The following is a 16,769-nucleotide window of genomic DNA, read 5'->3' as shown; positions in this document are numbered from 1 at the left end:
TGATGGAAAAATGACATCGTGGCTGGAGTTATCCAAGAAGGCTTCTCTTGAGAAGTGCCATCGGAGCTACCACACAGGGCGCAGAGGCCGCAGGCCACACGGACGTCTCAAGGCTGGACAGAGGCCGCCGTGCGTGTGCCCACTGCCTGCGCTGGCGGAGGGGGTACACATATGAGTGAGGCGCGGCTGCTAGGTGAGGATTCTGAGCCTAAGAGTGAGGAATAATTCATGTCCTAGCAGGATCATTCTGGCCTCAAAGCAGAAAGCTGTCATTAGAGAAGGACCAAAAGCCTTTGCAACAACCCTGAAAAAGCGGTGGTGGTGGCAGTGGTTCAAACCAGAGGAGCAGCAGCAGTGGGAGATGGAAGACATTCTCGGATTGGGATTATATTTTTCAAGTAACGCTGATGGGATTGCTGAGGGACTGAACGGAGAATTTTGAGAGAAAGATATAAGCCCAGAATGACAATAGGGCTTTTACCCTTATCCACCCAGTGACTACTTAGAACAATTACTAAGGAGAAGACTGAAGAAGGAGCAAGTTCAGAGATGGCAAGAAACCAAGACTCTTGACTGTACATAGTAGGTCTCGGAGGCCTACTGGTCATCAAAGTCGAGGTAGTCAGGAGCAGCTAGATATCCAGACTCCGGAGAGAAGTATTAATAAATGCTCTCACTCTCTTACCGACGCTTGTTCTCTTGTGCTGTCTCGCGGGCATGCACTGTCTCTCCCTCTCCATCCCTCCTTCTCCCCCGTCTCTCTCACTACATATACATGAATCACATATGTGTGTTTGTGTGTACGAATGAAGAAAAGTTCAAGAAGGAAAATATGAAGGAGAGAGAAGAGAACCTTGAATATTTATTACATCTACTTTGGCACTATTTGCAAATATTATAGTGAGAATGGAGACCTTCCGTCATTCTAAAAAAGGGGCATTGCTTTCGTCTCCCCCTATAAAATAATAAGCTGATGACAAAATAATAAGCTGATGAACACAATCTGAAGTATAGTGTTAACAAGACTGCTACCAAAACAACACTCAGAGATAACCACTGTTAACTTTGTGGATTTTTTTCCTCCTATACGTTTAAATATATTCACAACACAGTTTTGTTTTGTAGTACAGTCCACCTTTAACAAACCTGAACTCAAAAAGTGATAGCCATGGAATCTAGCCATGTTTTTTGTTTTGTTTTGTTGCGATTAACTTTTCTTGCTTTTAGAGTGGGCTCCACTGTCCAGTTCACCAGGACCACCTGGTAAACCAACCACCACCAACCACTGCCAACCAACACCTCACACCCTGACTCAGTTACCTAGGACGCTGTCTGGCATCTGAGGATATTTGCACTTTCTGACCCTGCTCATCAGAGCTTTACAGCTGGGGTCTCCCTTTTAAAATCGTAAGCATGTTTCCATTTCATAAGGAATTATTTGTAAACCTCACTTTTAAGCGGACATCTACAGGTGCAATCCTCGGTACCTATTTCTAATGGAGAATCCAATCTTTTATTAAGCATGTTTTAGCACCACCTCATGGAGTCACTGTGTAGTCACCAAGAGAGTGAAAACTGAGTAAAAAGCAGTTTACCTTCAGTTCTTTCAACAAATACCTACCATGACCATGGGCCGGTACATGTGAGAGGGAGGGGTGAGAGACACAGCATCTTTAAAGATGATTTCAGATAGTAAAACGAGCTGTGAATAAAATAAGGACACCCAAGAACATAACTGGGTGGAAGGGGTGGGGAAGAGGAATGTCATTTAGGTAGGTAGCCAGAGAAAACCTGCTGAGGCAACGGCATTCGAGCCAGAGGCTCTGAGGAGACGTGGAATACCACAGAGACCAGCGACCCAAGTCCAAGGAAGAAGAAATGCAGAAGCCCTGAGAAAGGAAGGGGCGAGGTCCATCAGGGGGGTAGAAGGAAGGCAAAGTGGCCAGAATATCGGAGACAGGGAGCAAGGCCTGGATGGCCTCGGGGGCCACAGGAAAGAATCTGGATCTTCATCCTAACTGTAGTAAGAAACTATTGGAAAGTTATAAACAGGGACATGATATGATCGGAGTCAGCCTTCGTGATCAGTGTGGCAGTTTGGAGCCTACAATGTAAGGAGCAAAAGGAAAAGCAGGGAGACCAGTCAGGAGACTTGTCAAGAGGTGAACCAGCACTGTCAGCAGCTACGGTGGTGAAAAGTGCTCAGGTGCAGGACGTATCGTGGAGGTAACAGCAATAGGATTTGCTGATGGAATCCGGATTCTGCACCTGGGTGCACAAGGATCCATCCGTGTACCACGAGTGTCCTTCAGTCTCCCCAGGGACCTTCTCAGCACTTACCTCACTGGGCTATGGATAAGAATACGCGGGCAACAATTACCTGTAGAATCGATGATGTATCATACCGTCCCACTTACCCAAATTAGGATCAGTTGCCTGACGTTTCTTAATTTTAGCTTCAGAAATAGCAGAATAATAGGCACAGGTCATCTTGATCAGCCACGTTGCTCGAACCATTGGCACTGAATATTTAGCTAAATATGCAAAAACATCTTCTTTTTTACTAAGGATTGGAACCTAAAAAGAAATAACATATTTATAAAATTATAGGCAATTTTCATCATGAGGTCACGAGGGGAGAATGGGAAAGCAAATAAAGACACTAAGCCTTGCTGCCTTTAAGAGAGTATATCATGGATGGATTTTCAGACAGTATCTCCAGCTTAAAAACCGAAAACTTTTAAGAAATTTTCATTAAAAGATTCAAAACTATATTTAGCTTGCTGGCAACAGTTTTATCAGTCTTGCTTTCTTATTTATGAAAACAAATTACTTTCAAAGTCTCAGATGCTGAGAGCTACTCACCGTTATCTACAAAATAGGGGAGAAAATTTCATGACAGTACTTCCAAGGAGTTTATCTCAAAATTGGGAGGGATGGATCAAGTGAAAAACTGTCCCCACTCCACATTTTATCAAAGAACACTTTTTTTGGATAAAGCTTTCTGGCTGTAACATTCATCGTAACAATTTCTAGAAAGCTTCTAGAGTGTCTTTAGCCCAAAATTTAAAATAGAGGCTAAAATGATGGCTCGGTGAATCTGCCTAATAAACACTGAGCTAGAAATAGCTGGTTAATTAATTCACTGGTTGAAAGCAGGCACTTGAGGTAGTTCATTATTTCTTCCAGACCACAAAGGTCTACTATTTAGCAAATTAGTATCCCAATGTACCAATGAATGTCTGAAAGAGTTAACCTGCTCTTGTAGGATTCCTCATAAATAGCCTAGGGACAGGCCAGTCATCTATATATATAACCTACTCAACTTATGAATGTAGAGTAAAACAGTGGGCAGAGTACACTGGCCATGAGTACAGGATGGGAGCAGTAAGCAGCATGCCCGCTGCACCAGGGATGACCACCTCTGTGCTCCATCCCTGGCCCCCAGCCTATCTGGCTAAAACCCAGAACTCCCAGACCCCTCATTTATAAATGTACTAATAATACCAACCCAACCCTGCCCAAGCCAAAGGGTGGTTAGAAGGGTAAAGTAAAAGAATTACATGTATCAAAACTGGAACCGTTTTCATTTTGTTATCAATTCCAAGGATTGCTGGATGCCAGCCAAGGGTGTTTCAAGCCATGGACCTGACCTTCTCATAAGAAGATCCAGATCTGGACACCACATAATCATGGGTATCAAGAGCCCTGCTCCCTGTGCCCCCAAACTCTAGCCTGGTTTCGGATATCAAGGCTTCAAACCAGCTGATTGTTACAGCATGGCATTTTTCTTAGTCAAATTCTCCTTTAGGCAATGGATATTTTGTACCGTTCATATATTGCGAATTTGTTCACACCAAAGTGTGACCCTAGAATTCAAAGAGAAGTATTTTTTGTACACAGCTCTTTAAAAACAAGCTATTTCACTTGGTTCTTACCCAAGCTGCCCCAACACTGAAGGAAAGGCTGCCTGGTTGGACATGGAGATGCAGCTGTCCATACACTGTGTTTCATGGGCAATTTAATGGACTTTTGGTCACATATGGATCCTGCCTAGCGTGCCGACTCTAACCACAGCCGCCAGGACAGAGGCAGCTGCTCTGCACAAACACACCTAAAGGGGCAATGAAAGTCCCATAGGCCGAAGCTATAAGGCTTCCTCTCTACAGACCACAGTGATAGATTTTAACAAGAAAATTTCCCGAAAATTTTGCTTATAAGGCACGACTTTCACGGAGCACAAGACTCTGGGTTGCACAGAGATAGCACAGACTATCGCTGCAGACAGGGACAAGAAAAGCACAGGCTTATATATTCAGTGCAAGACCCATGTTGCTGTTTCACCAGAACATATAGAGTATGAGAGTTAATTTTTAGTTGTCAAGGTCACAGGTTGCCTCTCATTCAGATGTACCACAAGATTACAAAGACCAAGTTCTAAAAAACTAGGCAAGAGCAAAAAAAAAAAAAAAAAAAAAAGAGTAAATATAGCATCTCCAAAGAAACATTACTAATAGCATCTTTTATAGATGCCCAAAGGATTTTCCTTCGAACAGCAACTGACAGGAGGAAAATAAAAATTCGAACAAGTGAAATGGTTAGATGAAGTAGCAAATAAGACTGAGCCACAGGTCCTACCATTAACAAGTTAAGGCCTACCTCCAGCTCACTGCCCTTACTGGCAGAACCACTGAAGAAATGGTTGGTTCAAATCAAGGGATTTAAAATTCAGAAGAACATACGTGAAGAAGGTTATTTAAATAAGAAAGAAGACAACATATTGACAGAGTTGTCAAATATGCAGTGTGGACCGACTAAGGAAGGAAATCCTGTTTATAGTGACTGCAGTAGGACTTCCTTACACATGGATTCCAGTGTCAGCACAGAAACCACCTGACTTCACCTTGTAACTGAACCTAGGCAATCACTACACAGCTGTTTCATATCTACATCAAGATAGAGCTGCATCTAAGTAGTAAAAGAAAACTTAGAAGGAAACCACCACCTAGCATGTGATGGTTTTTCAGCCACAAACGGCTGTTACGACCTTGTAGCGCCTTTCCCTTCCATGAGTGTCACTGTCGACGCTCTCTGTTCACCAAGCAGAAGTGGAAGCAAAAGGAAATTCCATAGACCACAGTAATCAATGCCACCTGAAGCGGACATGTCATACCTAGTCAACTGTTCAAGATCCAGAAGAATATCCCTGGAGACTATGAGTCTATTTTTCCAAATCTACCTATGACCGTGATTGAGTTAAAAGGCCCTTCACAGGCTAAATACTTGGGAGTGCTGTGGAGTTGTACAATAACGGAAAACCAGGCCCAGAAACTTGACCTATCCCAACCAGGAAACTATTCTGAACTCTAGAACAGAGCTGAAAGAGGACTCAAGATCTCAGCAGGAAAATTAAAGCCATTTGCAATAAGCCACCTCACAGGTAAATACCAGAAATTAAAGAAGTATTTGAACTAACACAAAGCACATGCAGAGAATGCAATCTTTTAACCCAACTATGAAAGAGCTTTTGCCATATCAAGAATATGATATGCTGAGGAGGGGAGAAGTGAAGGGAGGGACTTGTCAAATGCCCAAGAAATAACTACTTCGAAGTATAGTCAATGGTAAGAGAAGGAAAGAAAGGAAAGGGAGGAGTGGAAAGGGGAGGGGAGGAGAGAGGGGAGGAGGGGGGGGAGAGGGGAGGAGAAGGGGGGAAAGGGGAGGGGAGGGGGGAGAGGGGGAAGAGGGGGGGAGAGGGAAGAGAAGAGAAAAAGAGAAAGGGAGGGAGGGAGGGAGGGAAGAAAACTTTGCATAGAATTAATGTCAGGGTTTACCTGAGGAACACCTGACCTGGCCAGAAGCAGCTCCTAATACAGAGAAGAACAACGGTTAATACACTAGACTGTGATTTACCTCCCTCCTAAAAGATAAGCAACCACTACACCACTAAAGCAAAGGCATCATTTCCTCACCAGTATTCGCTTTTAGAAAATATCCAAAAAAAGGATTCTGAAAGCTTATTAAAAAAAGGAAAACCTAAAAAGAAAGACGTCAGCCTGGCTATAAGGGAAGTGAAGGTACCGACCAACATGGAGGGTATGAACTATTGGTAGAAAGTCATCAAATATCAAAGGATGCCCTTTTGACTTATGGGGCCTTCAGATACAACCTACAGATAGATCATCATGGGCCGACTTGGTAAATGTTCATTATTGGGAAAGAAATCCTACACGGTTCAGCACGTGTTGAGACAGAGTACAGAGGCAATTACGCTGATTGTTGTCCTTTTCGAGGATTTCAGTTGCCTTTAATCACAAAAATCTACGAAAGGCAACAGGCCGCTTTGGTGGCACTAGGGCAAAAGAAAGCCAATGGGAGCTACAGGCTATTTTCAGAGTTGCTTTCGAAAACAAACAAGCAAATACCAAAAAGAGCTCTCCTTTAAGCCAGGCCTACACCACACCAGTTAGTAACCAGTTAGTTACTATCAAGAACAGAAGATGGTCACCCTTAAGACTAAAGGGTTTCAGGCCAGATGAAAAAGACATGTGGGATGATATCAAAGGTGTGCAAGAAGCCAGAGATCACTGGAAGCTATAAATAAACCTGCCCATTCTATTCTAAAACTTTTTCAAAGAAGTTTTTCAAGCACACACAGAATCACTATCCTACTTGTTAAGGAGACTTTGCTTTTAAGCACTTGGATTGGTACTTTTCAAGACATGGAAGTAACATCAAAGCAAGAATTTCTGAATAACACATTTTGGACATCCTGGCCTAAGGAAACTGAAAATATAATGGAAATAAATGAAGTCTTATTGCCTATTCTCGATTTTAAAAACTTGTCTACCAGGATCCCTGGGTGGCGCAGCGGTTTGGCGCCTGCCTTTGGCCCAGGGCGTGACCCTGGAGACCTGGGATCAAATCCCACGTCGGGCTCCCGGTGCATGGAGCCTGCTTCTTCCTCTGCCTGTGTCTCTGCCTCTCTCTCTCTCTCTCTCTCTCTCTCTCTCTCTCTCTCTCTCTCCCTGTGTGACTATCATAAATAAATAAAAATTTTAAAAATAAAAAAAATAAAAAATAAAAACTTGTCTACCTAAAATCCATATAAACTACATCCTGTGTGGACTGTTTAGGTCAAGATGTGCTAGGGTGCTAGGCACCACATGCCATCAAAATAAAGGGAGAAACAGTGTTATGTGCAGCACACACCTGGTACAGTGTACCTGCCATTGAAACTTTTGAGTTTTGGAAAGAACAGGGGGAAAGAAATATATACCTGAACATCATCTCAAACATCTTGATTTCTAGAAGATCATAATTAAACATTGTAAGAAATACTTAATACCTTTTTTGCCAAAATAGCAAGTGGTTTATTTCCTGCTAAGTCAGAGAACCAACTATGAATTGCACTCTGGGATCGAGCAGTAACCAGCCAATAATTATCTTTAGCATTAACTTGTGGTTTCTTCTTTCCGGTGTCCTGGAAAGTGTTAAGCTTTAGCTTCTCAGCTAATATGCTGCTGAAATAAGCTCCAATCTGTGGAAACGAAAGAAAAAGTTTGAAGACAGTAAGTGTGTTAGTAATGTACAGTAGTATTTTATTTTTGTTTTAGGAGCATATCTTCAAACGGCCCATCAGAAAATAAAATGGCAATTTAAGTCCTTGAAGTCAAGAGTTGTGATTTACTTTATACTGATGTAATGCAAAAACTCCCACAGCACCTTTGTTAACAAGTGGTTCAAGGAAAAAAGAAGAGCCTTTGAAAATCTCTAGTAAGGTGAAGTTAATTACATCCTGAATAAATTTCAAGAGAATGGGTTCTGCTTTAATCTTCAGTGCGTACTTCTTTTTCAGACTACACACACATTTGGAGACAGTGTGTTTCCTGAGATGTGTTGCATGCAAGAGCAGAAAGTCTAGTAGTCACACAGTAATCATTCTTTTTCTGGTTTCATCTTAATAGCATATATTTTTGAACAGGAAACTTTGTGTTTACGTTCAGGGCTTCTCAAAAAAAAAAAAAAAGAGTTCAGGAAATTTTATTTAAATGGAAAATTACAAAGGGTTCGATTAAATTAAGAATTCACCATTTTTGACCAGGCTGCCAATTTCAAGAGTACAAATGTTTCAAGAGAAAGCTAGTGTTACCTGCTCTGAATGGAAGAAAGTAGCAAAGGGAGTTCCTGTGAATGAGACTGTGGCATTTTTGCATTACCCAAACTAAAAGAGGACAAGAGAGAAAGGCACAAGAAGGAAAGGGATAAATACCTAAAAATTAAGTGAATCCACAGGAAACTTGTTAGAATTTCCAAGAATCCCCTGGGAATTCTTTAATAATATGATACAAGCAACAAATAAGGTTAGCAGACAGTGGCAACCATGATTAAAATAAAATACCTACCTTGGTGAAGCAAAATAAGAATCACTACCTTAGTTAATGCTCATGAGTCAATAAACAATTAGTTTGTAGGTTGGAACACAGTCGTGAACAATTAGTCAAGTTTATCTACCAAGGTGAAAAGCTGGTACATGTTTCTCTTAATCTGAATTGGCATTCCTTGACCCTTATGATTTATGGACAATAAAAAGGTCTCTTTTGTTGTGTTAACATAATATGGTAATAAAAAATTAATTAGAAAAAAGATTTTTTTTAAACAAACTTCATGGTATTTTTTTTAATGCAATTGTGTGATGAATGTTTAAACAGGAAACAAATTAAATGCAAAAATTTAGCAAAACCAGTTGTTTAGGAACAAGCTGCCAACAGACGCAAATTGCTTAAATTTCTCAATCAGTATTTGGTCTTTATATCAAGAATTTAAAACCCCTACTTACACTGGTTCTTTATATTTAAAAAGTCCCTTTATTTGCAATTCTGTATAAGGGTTTTAATCATAATAAATAAAAGCATAATTTAAAAAAAAAAAACTAGCCAGCAATCTGTTCTACAATTATAATTTATGTATTTAATAACAATGGAATATGTGACTATATGTGCGTTTTACATCCTAACCAACCTTGTGAACCACTGCAGACTATATAAACTAAGTTAAAATTCCCTCAAGAGAAAGAAAAATTAAAAACATCTAAACGTGACCATGCACTTAATTTTATATTCACACTATTCCAATCCTAAAGAAGGAGCATCATTCCCAAGTCCCAATGCCTACTTGCAAGTAACCAGACTGGTTAGTTTTTTATGTCTTTCCAGTGCTTCTTCAGAAGAATACACATGAACAAACGCAAATACATTATTTTCTTTTTTACATGAATACCTCTTTACGTACATTTAATAAATATCTGAGACCCTTCCACATCTGTGTATGGGGAACTTCTCATTCACTTTAACAAATAATGTACAGCGTGGCTGTACACATTGTATTTAATCAAGCCCCTGCTAACGTACGTTCAGAGTATTTTCCCAAAACTTTTGCTATTACAAATCACTTTAAAATGAATAGCCTTTCCTATTTGTTATCTCATACATGTACAGCTACAGATTTCAGATAAATTGCCAGAATTCAGATTGTACGATTCTGTAATTTTAATCAGCATTGTTAAATTGCCCTCCATAAGCTTTGTACCAATTTGCACCCCCTCAACAAGGTAGGAGAAAGAAAGTGTAATTTAAAACTTGTTTCCATCCCTCCAAAGCCATCTTGAAAGTAATTCATTTTATAAGAAAATGAAAAAAAAGTTTAGGGACTACACTACAGTTCATGTATTCCATATTTATAAGCTCAAATTCCCTTCAGAAGGTTTGAATCCTTGAGTAAATCTCACAGGAAGGGTTGATAGCAAAAGCTGTAATGGGTCTTATTTCCATTTATTCAGTTATTAAAACTGAAATAAAACTTGATACAACAGAACAATTTGGCAGTTTTTATCAAGAAACACACAGCATTCACACTTTCTTACAGTAAATCGTGGTCCTCCAAAATGGATCTAAAATGGATGTGGAAGCCCTAATCCTCAATGTGATTGTATTTGGAGATAAGGCCTTTAAAGAGGTTATGGTCAAATGAAGTCATAAGGGTGGGGCTTAATCCAATGGACTGGTGTCCTTATAGGAAGAAATACCTAATACTAGCACACACAGAAAAGACCATGTGAGGACATAGTGAGAGAACAGCCTTGTGTAAGACAAGGAGAGAGGCCTCAGAAGAAACCAGACCTGTTGACACCTTGATCCTGGACCACCTTGATCCTGGCCTCCTCAACTATGAAAAAATAATTTTTTTCTCAGAAAATCAAATTTCTGTTGTTTAAGCCACCCAGTTTGTGGTATTCTGTTATGGAGGCCCGAACAGACTAATACACCTTCTAACCCAAGTAAATATGCTTCTGGAAACTTTTCCAAAAGAACAAAAGCTGGGAGCACCTGGGTGGCTCATTTGGTTAAGCATCTGCCTTTGGCTCAAGGCATGATCCTGGGGTCCTGGGATCAAGTCCCATGTTGGCCTCCCTGCGAAAAGCCTGCTTTTCCCTCTGCCTGTGACTCTGCCTCTCTGTCTCTCATAAATAAATAGACGAAATCTCAAAAACATATATATAGATAGATACACACACACATATATAATATATATATTTTATATATACATATAATCTATATATAATTGTGGTTGTGATATTAAAAAGTATATGAAGACTGGAAAAAGACAAAACTAAAAATATTGTGTTTGGTTGATGGGACTATCTGTAGAAAATGCTTCTGTTTTCTTTCACGTTGTTTACATATTTCAGTTAATTAGCAAATTGAAAAGTACATATGTGTTTATGTGTACGTGCGCACACACAGATCTTAAAGAATACACAAACCTTTAACAGTGGTTATCTCTCTGGTGAAGGGGAAGTAAGTTTATTGGTATGTTTGATTTCATTCACATGTATAATGCTTTCAATTTAATGAAAGTATTTCAATATTCAGAAAATAAAAATTCAAAAAGGATGAGAAAAATCAAACCTTAAAAGAATACAAACAGAAAACAAATGACTCTTCCTATATATGTTACTAAAATAACCACCCAGAAAAAGAATTTAATTCAAGAAATTTTTTGACACAACATTCTGACTATATACCCTTAATGAAAATTAGTCTAAGGACCAAAAGTATAATAGGAAAATTATAAATTTTACATAGTAATTTTGTTGTCGAAGTAGCATCAGAATAGTTTAGTTTACCCTGGAACTTTCTTACGTGCATTGTAAAACAGAGTAAATAAATAAATATACTGAATTTACTAAAAGCCAGGGTTCTCGCGTTGGGAGAAAGGAGATATAAAGATGGAACAGAAAAGAGGAAAAACTCTGTGGTACTGGGTAAGAACTGGTAGATGGATGCAAGGAAGGAAAAAAGAAAAAGGAGAGAAGACAAAAGAAGAAACAGATATGTATGGTGTTTCCCATCTCTGTCCACTGAAAAGACCTAGGAGTTAGGATTCTCTAGTAGCAAAAAACATGCCAAGCATCCGGATCTGAGCTGGGGCACAGAAAGAACACGTATCTGGCACATGTTACTGCATCAAAGGTGAGGAAGTGCTCAAAGAATGATGGGGATGTCAAAAGCACCCAAGAAACAGGTTAAAGGCACCCCCTGGCCAAGTGAGAGACAACTTAATCATCAAAAAGATGAGACATCAAATTTTAAAGAGTCCTGGAGTTGAAAGTGATATTCCATCCAATGGGATGTCAGGGCATGTGCCTGGCTCAGTGGGTGGAGCATCCAACTCTTGATCCCAGAGGTCATGAGTTCAATTCAAGCCCCATGTAAAATGAGATTACTTTTAAAAAAAGAAAAATGGAAGTATCCGGGGTACCTGGCTGGCTCAGTCATCAAAAGCATGCAACTCTTAATCTCAGAATAGGGAGTTCAAGCCCCACATTGGGTGTGGAGCCTACTTAAAACAATAAAATGATTAAAAATACGAATTTTAAAATGGGGTGTCCTTTTATAAAATAATGCCAACTAATAAACGTATAAGAAAAAGACAACTGGAAAACCAGCATTTTGCAACCACCAGCAAAATAACTCATTCCGCAAGCATTATCAATTGATGATACAATCACAAGATAAAATTGTACTGAAGAATAGCATATTCATTTGGTCTCAAGGTATCACCCTCCAAAGATTACTACAAGGAAAAAATAACTACTTTTACAACATAAAGTAACAGCAGACAACACCTTCAATGACCACCTTAGTATAACCAATATTAGGGCAATCTGGCACTGTGTGTCTTCTGATGTGCAATGTAGGCCTCTTGCCAAAAATATTTAACCTGAATCTTGTCATGAAAAAACAATCATACAAATCTAGATGCAGGACTAGAATATAAGACAAATTATCTGGACAGCAGCTCCAAAAGCCCCTTTCCTCCCAAAAAAAAAAAAAAAAAACATGAGAGAAGGTGGAGAGCAGTACTACACTGGATTACAATAGACCAAAGAGACATGGCAACCAAATGGAATGCATGAGCCCTACTTGGGTCCTAGGGCAGGACCTTATATCAGATATTCTGGGAAATTCTGAGTATGATGGTGATTTAAATAACACTAATTTATCGACATTAACTATTCAGGGTGTCACACACACTTTTTCAGAAGTTTTAGGAAAATAGACAATTTGCATTACCTTTGATGGGTTAATTACAATATTTCTGGCTGAGCCATGTTCATCTCCAGTAAAGGCTGGCTGATTGTTGAAGCCTTGCTTTACATTCACAGCAGTAAGTTCATCCTGTTCAAGAAAAGGTATCAATTAATCAGAAGGACATAAAAGCTCCAACTTTACCCAGCATACTGCAGCCTGAGTACTGACTGTGTAAAAGAAAACCGTTGAGGGACGCCTGGGTGGCTCAGCAGTTGAACGTCTGCCTTTGGTTCAGGGCGTGATCCCGGGTCTGGGGATCGAGTCCTGCATTGGGTCCTGCATTGGGCTCGCTGCGACGAGCCTGCTTCTCCATCTATGTCTCTGCCTCTCTGTGTCTCTCATGAATAAATAAAATCTTAAAAAAAAAAACTGTTGAATGTACATCAAAGAGAGACCAAAAAATTGAAGATTGAAAACAAATACACAAAGGTACAGAGAGAGATAAAATAAATGTGGCAAAATATTAACAACTGTTAACTCGGAGTAACATGGGCGGGCATTCATTATACCATTTTCTTGATTATTCTATAAATTTAAAAATTTTAACTAATAAGTTAGGAAAAGAAAAAAATGAGCAAAACCCCCCCCCCCACACACACACACATGCAGAAACAAAGTCATAGAAATGTGTATACTAGAATTGCTTCCAAAGGCCCCATAGTTGGGCTCTCCCTACCTTGCCAGACCCTATGCACATCCCTGTTTTATTTATGTTCAAGAAAAATGGCACATTCCACTTATCTAAGACCCTATAGCAAGTTAAAGATAGAAATGAAGAGTTCATAATAGGCATAAGCTTTGTGATAACCATAATACCATGACCAGCAGCATCTGAAGGGAAGATTAAGGCTTGCAAAATCCTTTCATGCATCTTGGCTCACTTGATCTTTAACCAAATTCTAAGGTAAATGGTAAACATGTACCATGTAGCTCATTTACAGACGAGAAGAACGAGGCTCACACTAAGCGAACACAGTAACTGGACAAAGCCAACACTGAAATGCTGTCTTCTCAAGCCAAGACTAGAAAGAGAAATTTCCATGACTCCATGCCACTGAAGTACAAATGCCATATGAAAATGTGGTCTATAAATACAGAACTCCTTAAAAACATCTCCTACTGGATAGATATAGGAAAACTTTTCTCCCCAAGGTCACAACACATCAGAAATAGTCCAAGGCTTTAAAAAAGAAAAAGAAGACGACAATGACGACGACGACGACCTTGCTCTGCCCAAATCATTGAGCTACGGAACTACATCGGAGTTCCTAAAAAGAATAAGAATAAAAGAAGGCTTAAAAAGAATAAAAGGGAAAGGTTTGAGTAAATAAAGCTGCCTCCTGTTCCTTCTCACTGTAAGCCAAGAAAAGGTCTAAAGTAACCGTTGGGGTAATGCTAGCCATAGTACAAGAATGAGAATGCATATTTCATCTTCGTAAGTAATTGCTTCAAGCGTAAAATGAAGAAAAAAAGAAAACCAACTGATCAAAATCACTGCTGTGATTAAGTAGGAAGCCTTAGGACAAAATAGTTTATGACATATAAGCACCTGAAAGGTCGGCCTGGCTGAGAGCCGAGGTCTCCTGGAGACGTGCCATGTAACTTTACTTAATTGTGTGTGTACTCTACCTAACATCTTGGCAAGCCACAGTTTTGGCAAGCTTTCAAAAGACCCCGCTACAGGAAGTTTAGCTCTATGATAATCGAGTCTCCTCCAAGCACGAAGGTCATTGAAATTGTGACCCGCACAGAAAATGAGTTACATACACATATCAACACATCTCAAACTGCTCCCACATTTTCAAATAATTACTTGAAAATCCAGGGCAAAACTACATAATGCATATATTTTAAGCCAGAAAGGTGTCAATCAACTTAAATAAAGCGAGTATGCTAACAAAAATGTCTGTAGTCTTGGGAGTCTAAGAAAGAAGGGGGATAAATGGGATCAGAAGGGGAATGGGATGAGAAAATTGAATTTTTATCTTGTGATTAACCATCAGAGTATTACAAGAAACATTAATTGAGTAACAACATATGTTTTACTAAAAATACGCTCTGGCTTAATCAAGAGGAAATGTGTGAGGCTCTCAGGAGCAGTTAGTTCCATTTCGTGCCGCTGCACTTTCTACTCCAAAGGTACTCCAAGGCTCCACGTACTGGACTGTGAACCAATAGTCTGGAAAGATACGCCCTGCAGACATATGCACACATGCATTCAGCCACACTCCTTGGAAGTAAAGGAACCTGGAACCACGCGGTTCCTTGTCTGTCGACCACATGGGGTTTTCCTCACACACTAAGATCCACACAGGTACTGCTGGAAGGAAGCCCTGAGTTGTGAGAACTTTTTATCTAGCATTCTAAATTGCACGAAAATACATCCAGAATCCGACCCTCTTCTCACCACCACCAATGCAGCCTCCCCGTCATCTCATGCTCGGACACCGCGATGGCTCCTAACTGGCTTTCTTGCTTCTATGAGTGTCCCCCCCAACCACCCCCTGAAAGCTACTTTCAACACAGCAGTCACAGGGAGCTTCTTAAAACTTAAGCAAGATCATGTTACTCCTGCTCAAAACCTGCATGAACTCCCCAACTCAGGGTAAAAGCAAAGGCCTTATGATGCCCCACAAGTTCCTGTGTGATGATCTGGCCCCTCTTACCTTTCTGACCTCATTCCTAACCACACTTGCCTTAGCTAACCCTACTCCAGCCACGCTGGTCTCCTTGCAGTTCCCCAATCAAGCATGCCTGCTGGATGGTCCCAAGCCTCGGGGTCTTTGTCCTATCTGTTCCCTCAGCCTGGATGGCTTTTCCCTTGGTATCCACCACCAACTACATAAGCACCTGAAGACTTTGCTCAAATTTCATATTCTCAATGAGAAATCTGAGGATGCTATTTAAAAGTGGAACTGCTCACTCCGTTCTCTTCGCCTCCAGCATTCCTAACCTTCCAATAATCTGTAGCACTTATCACCTAAAATGCCCTATAATTTACTTACAATGTGTACTGTCTGTTTCCCCCACCGGAAGGTAAGGCCCATGAAACCAAGGATCTTTATTTTGTTCACTGATGCATGCCAAGCACAGAGAGCACACATCAGGTATTCAATAAATATTTGTTGAAAGAATAAATAAGTGTGGGGCACCTGGCTGGCTCAGTCAGTAGAGCGTGTGACTCTTGATCTCAGGGTCCTGAATTCAAGCCCCATGTTAGGCATGGAGCCTACTTGGAAGGAAGGAAGGAAGGAAGGAAGGAAGGAAGGAAGGAAGGAAGGAAGGAAGGAAGGAAGGAGAAAGAGAGAAAGAAAGAATAAGTGAATGATAACCTGTTTTGAACAATTAACATAAGCATATTCTGAATCACTCTCCCTTAACTTTGGGGTCTGTAATCCCATCTGTATTTATGACAGATCCTCCTAATCACCCAGGGCAGCAGTGGCTCTCACCCCATCAAACTCAATGAACCACCCTGAAAATAAAATATTTTATAATAACTTTCCCGGAGTCTGAAATGAAATTCATCAACAGTAATTTTCCGATACCAATACTTAAAAATATTTTAAGTCAATATAATACCCTCCCTCTAAAATTTTTTTCTAAAGTAAGTCATAACGACATAGGCGCTTGAATATGCTCAAGCATACAACACTAGACCTTCACTTACTCAAAGCTCATTCCATTGGCCAGCAGCCAGCAACAGCGCGTAATAACCGAGGATTTGTGAAAAATGCATAATCTCTATTAATCAATCAATCAAAAAGCAAACAGGCAAGCAAGCAAAATCTCCATCAGAAATCCCGCAATCACAATCTGCAGCTACAAATTCCCAGGTAATTCAGGGGCGCTTTAAACTTTGAGAAGGGAGGCCCTCGGAGACACGAAGAACTGTTGTGTTTGTTCCTAGAATCCCCACAATGAAGTGCCTACAAATGGAGGCATCATGTGTGTTCTATTGCCAGTTCCAACGGCCAGAACTGCACAATACAATTCTTCTGAAATGGTGAAAACTCTTAGTAAAGTTTCAAACTAAAACGAAATCTCCAAATACACTAACACACAAGTTATATCGCTCAGAAACTCAGTGCACATCAATGTGTATTAAAATCCTGC

At 40.1% G+C, this 16,769-nt stretch overlaps 1 protein-coding gene across 1 annotated transcript in view; it reads right to left on the bottom strand.

Annotated features, from left to right (window-relative positions):
• The window catches only part of MED12L (mediator complex subunit 12L), a 317,933-nt gene that overhangs the window by 275,430 nt on the left and 25,734 nt on the right, over positions 1 to 16,769 (bottom strand). Inside the window, 3 exon segments of the mRNA XM_055321579.1 lie at positions 2,418 to 2,577; positions 7,349 to 7,540; positions 12,636 to 12,740. Of these exon segments, the coding sequence (XP_055177554.1) occupies positions 2,418 to 2,577; positions 7,349 to 7,540; positions 12,636 to 12,740 (457 nt within the window).

This window comes from Nyctereutes procyonoides, unplaced genomic scaffold, assembly GCF_905146905.1.
Source record: "Nyctereutes procyonoides isolate TBG_1078 unplaced genomic scaffold, NYPRO_anot_genome, whole genome shotgun sequence".
Lineage (NCBI taxonomy): Eukaryota > Metazoa > Chordata > Mammalia > Carnivora > Canidae > Nyctereutes > Nyctereutes procyonoides.
This window is presented reverse-complemented; position numbering and strand designations above follow the sequence as displayed.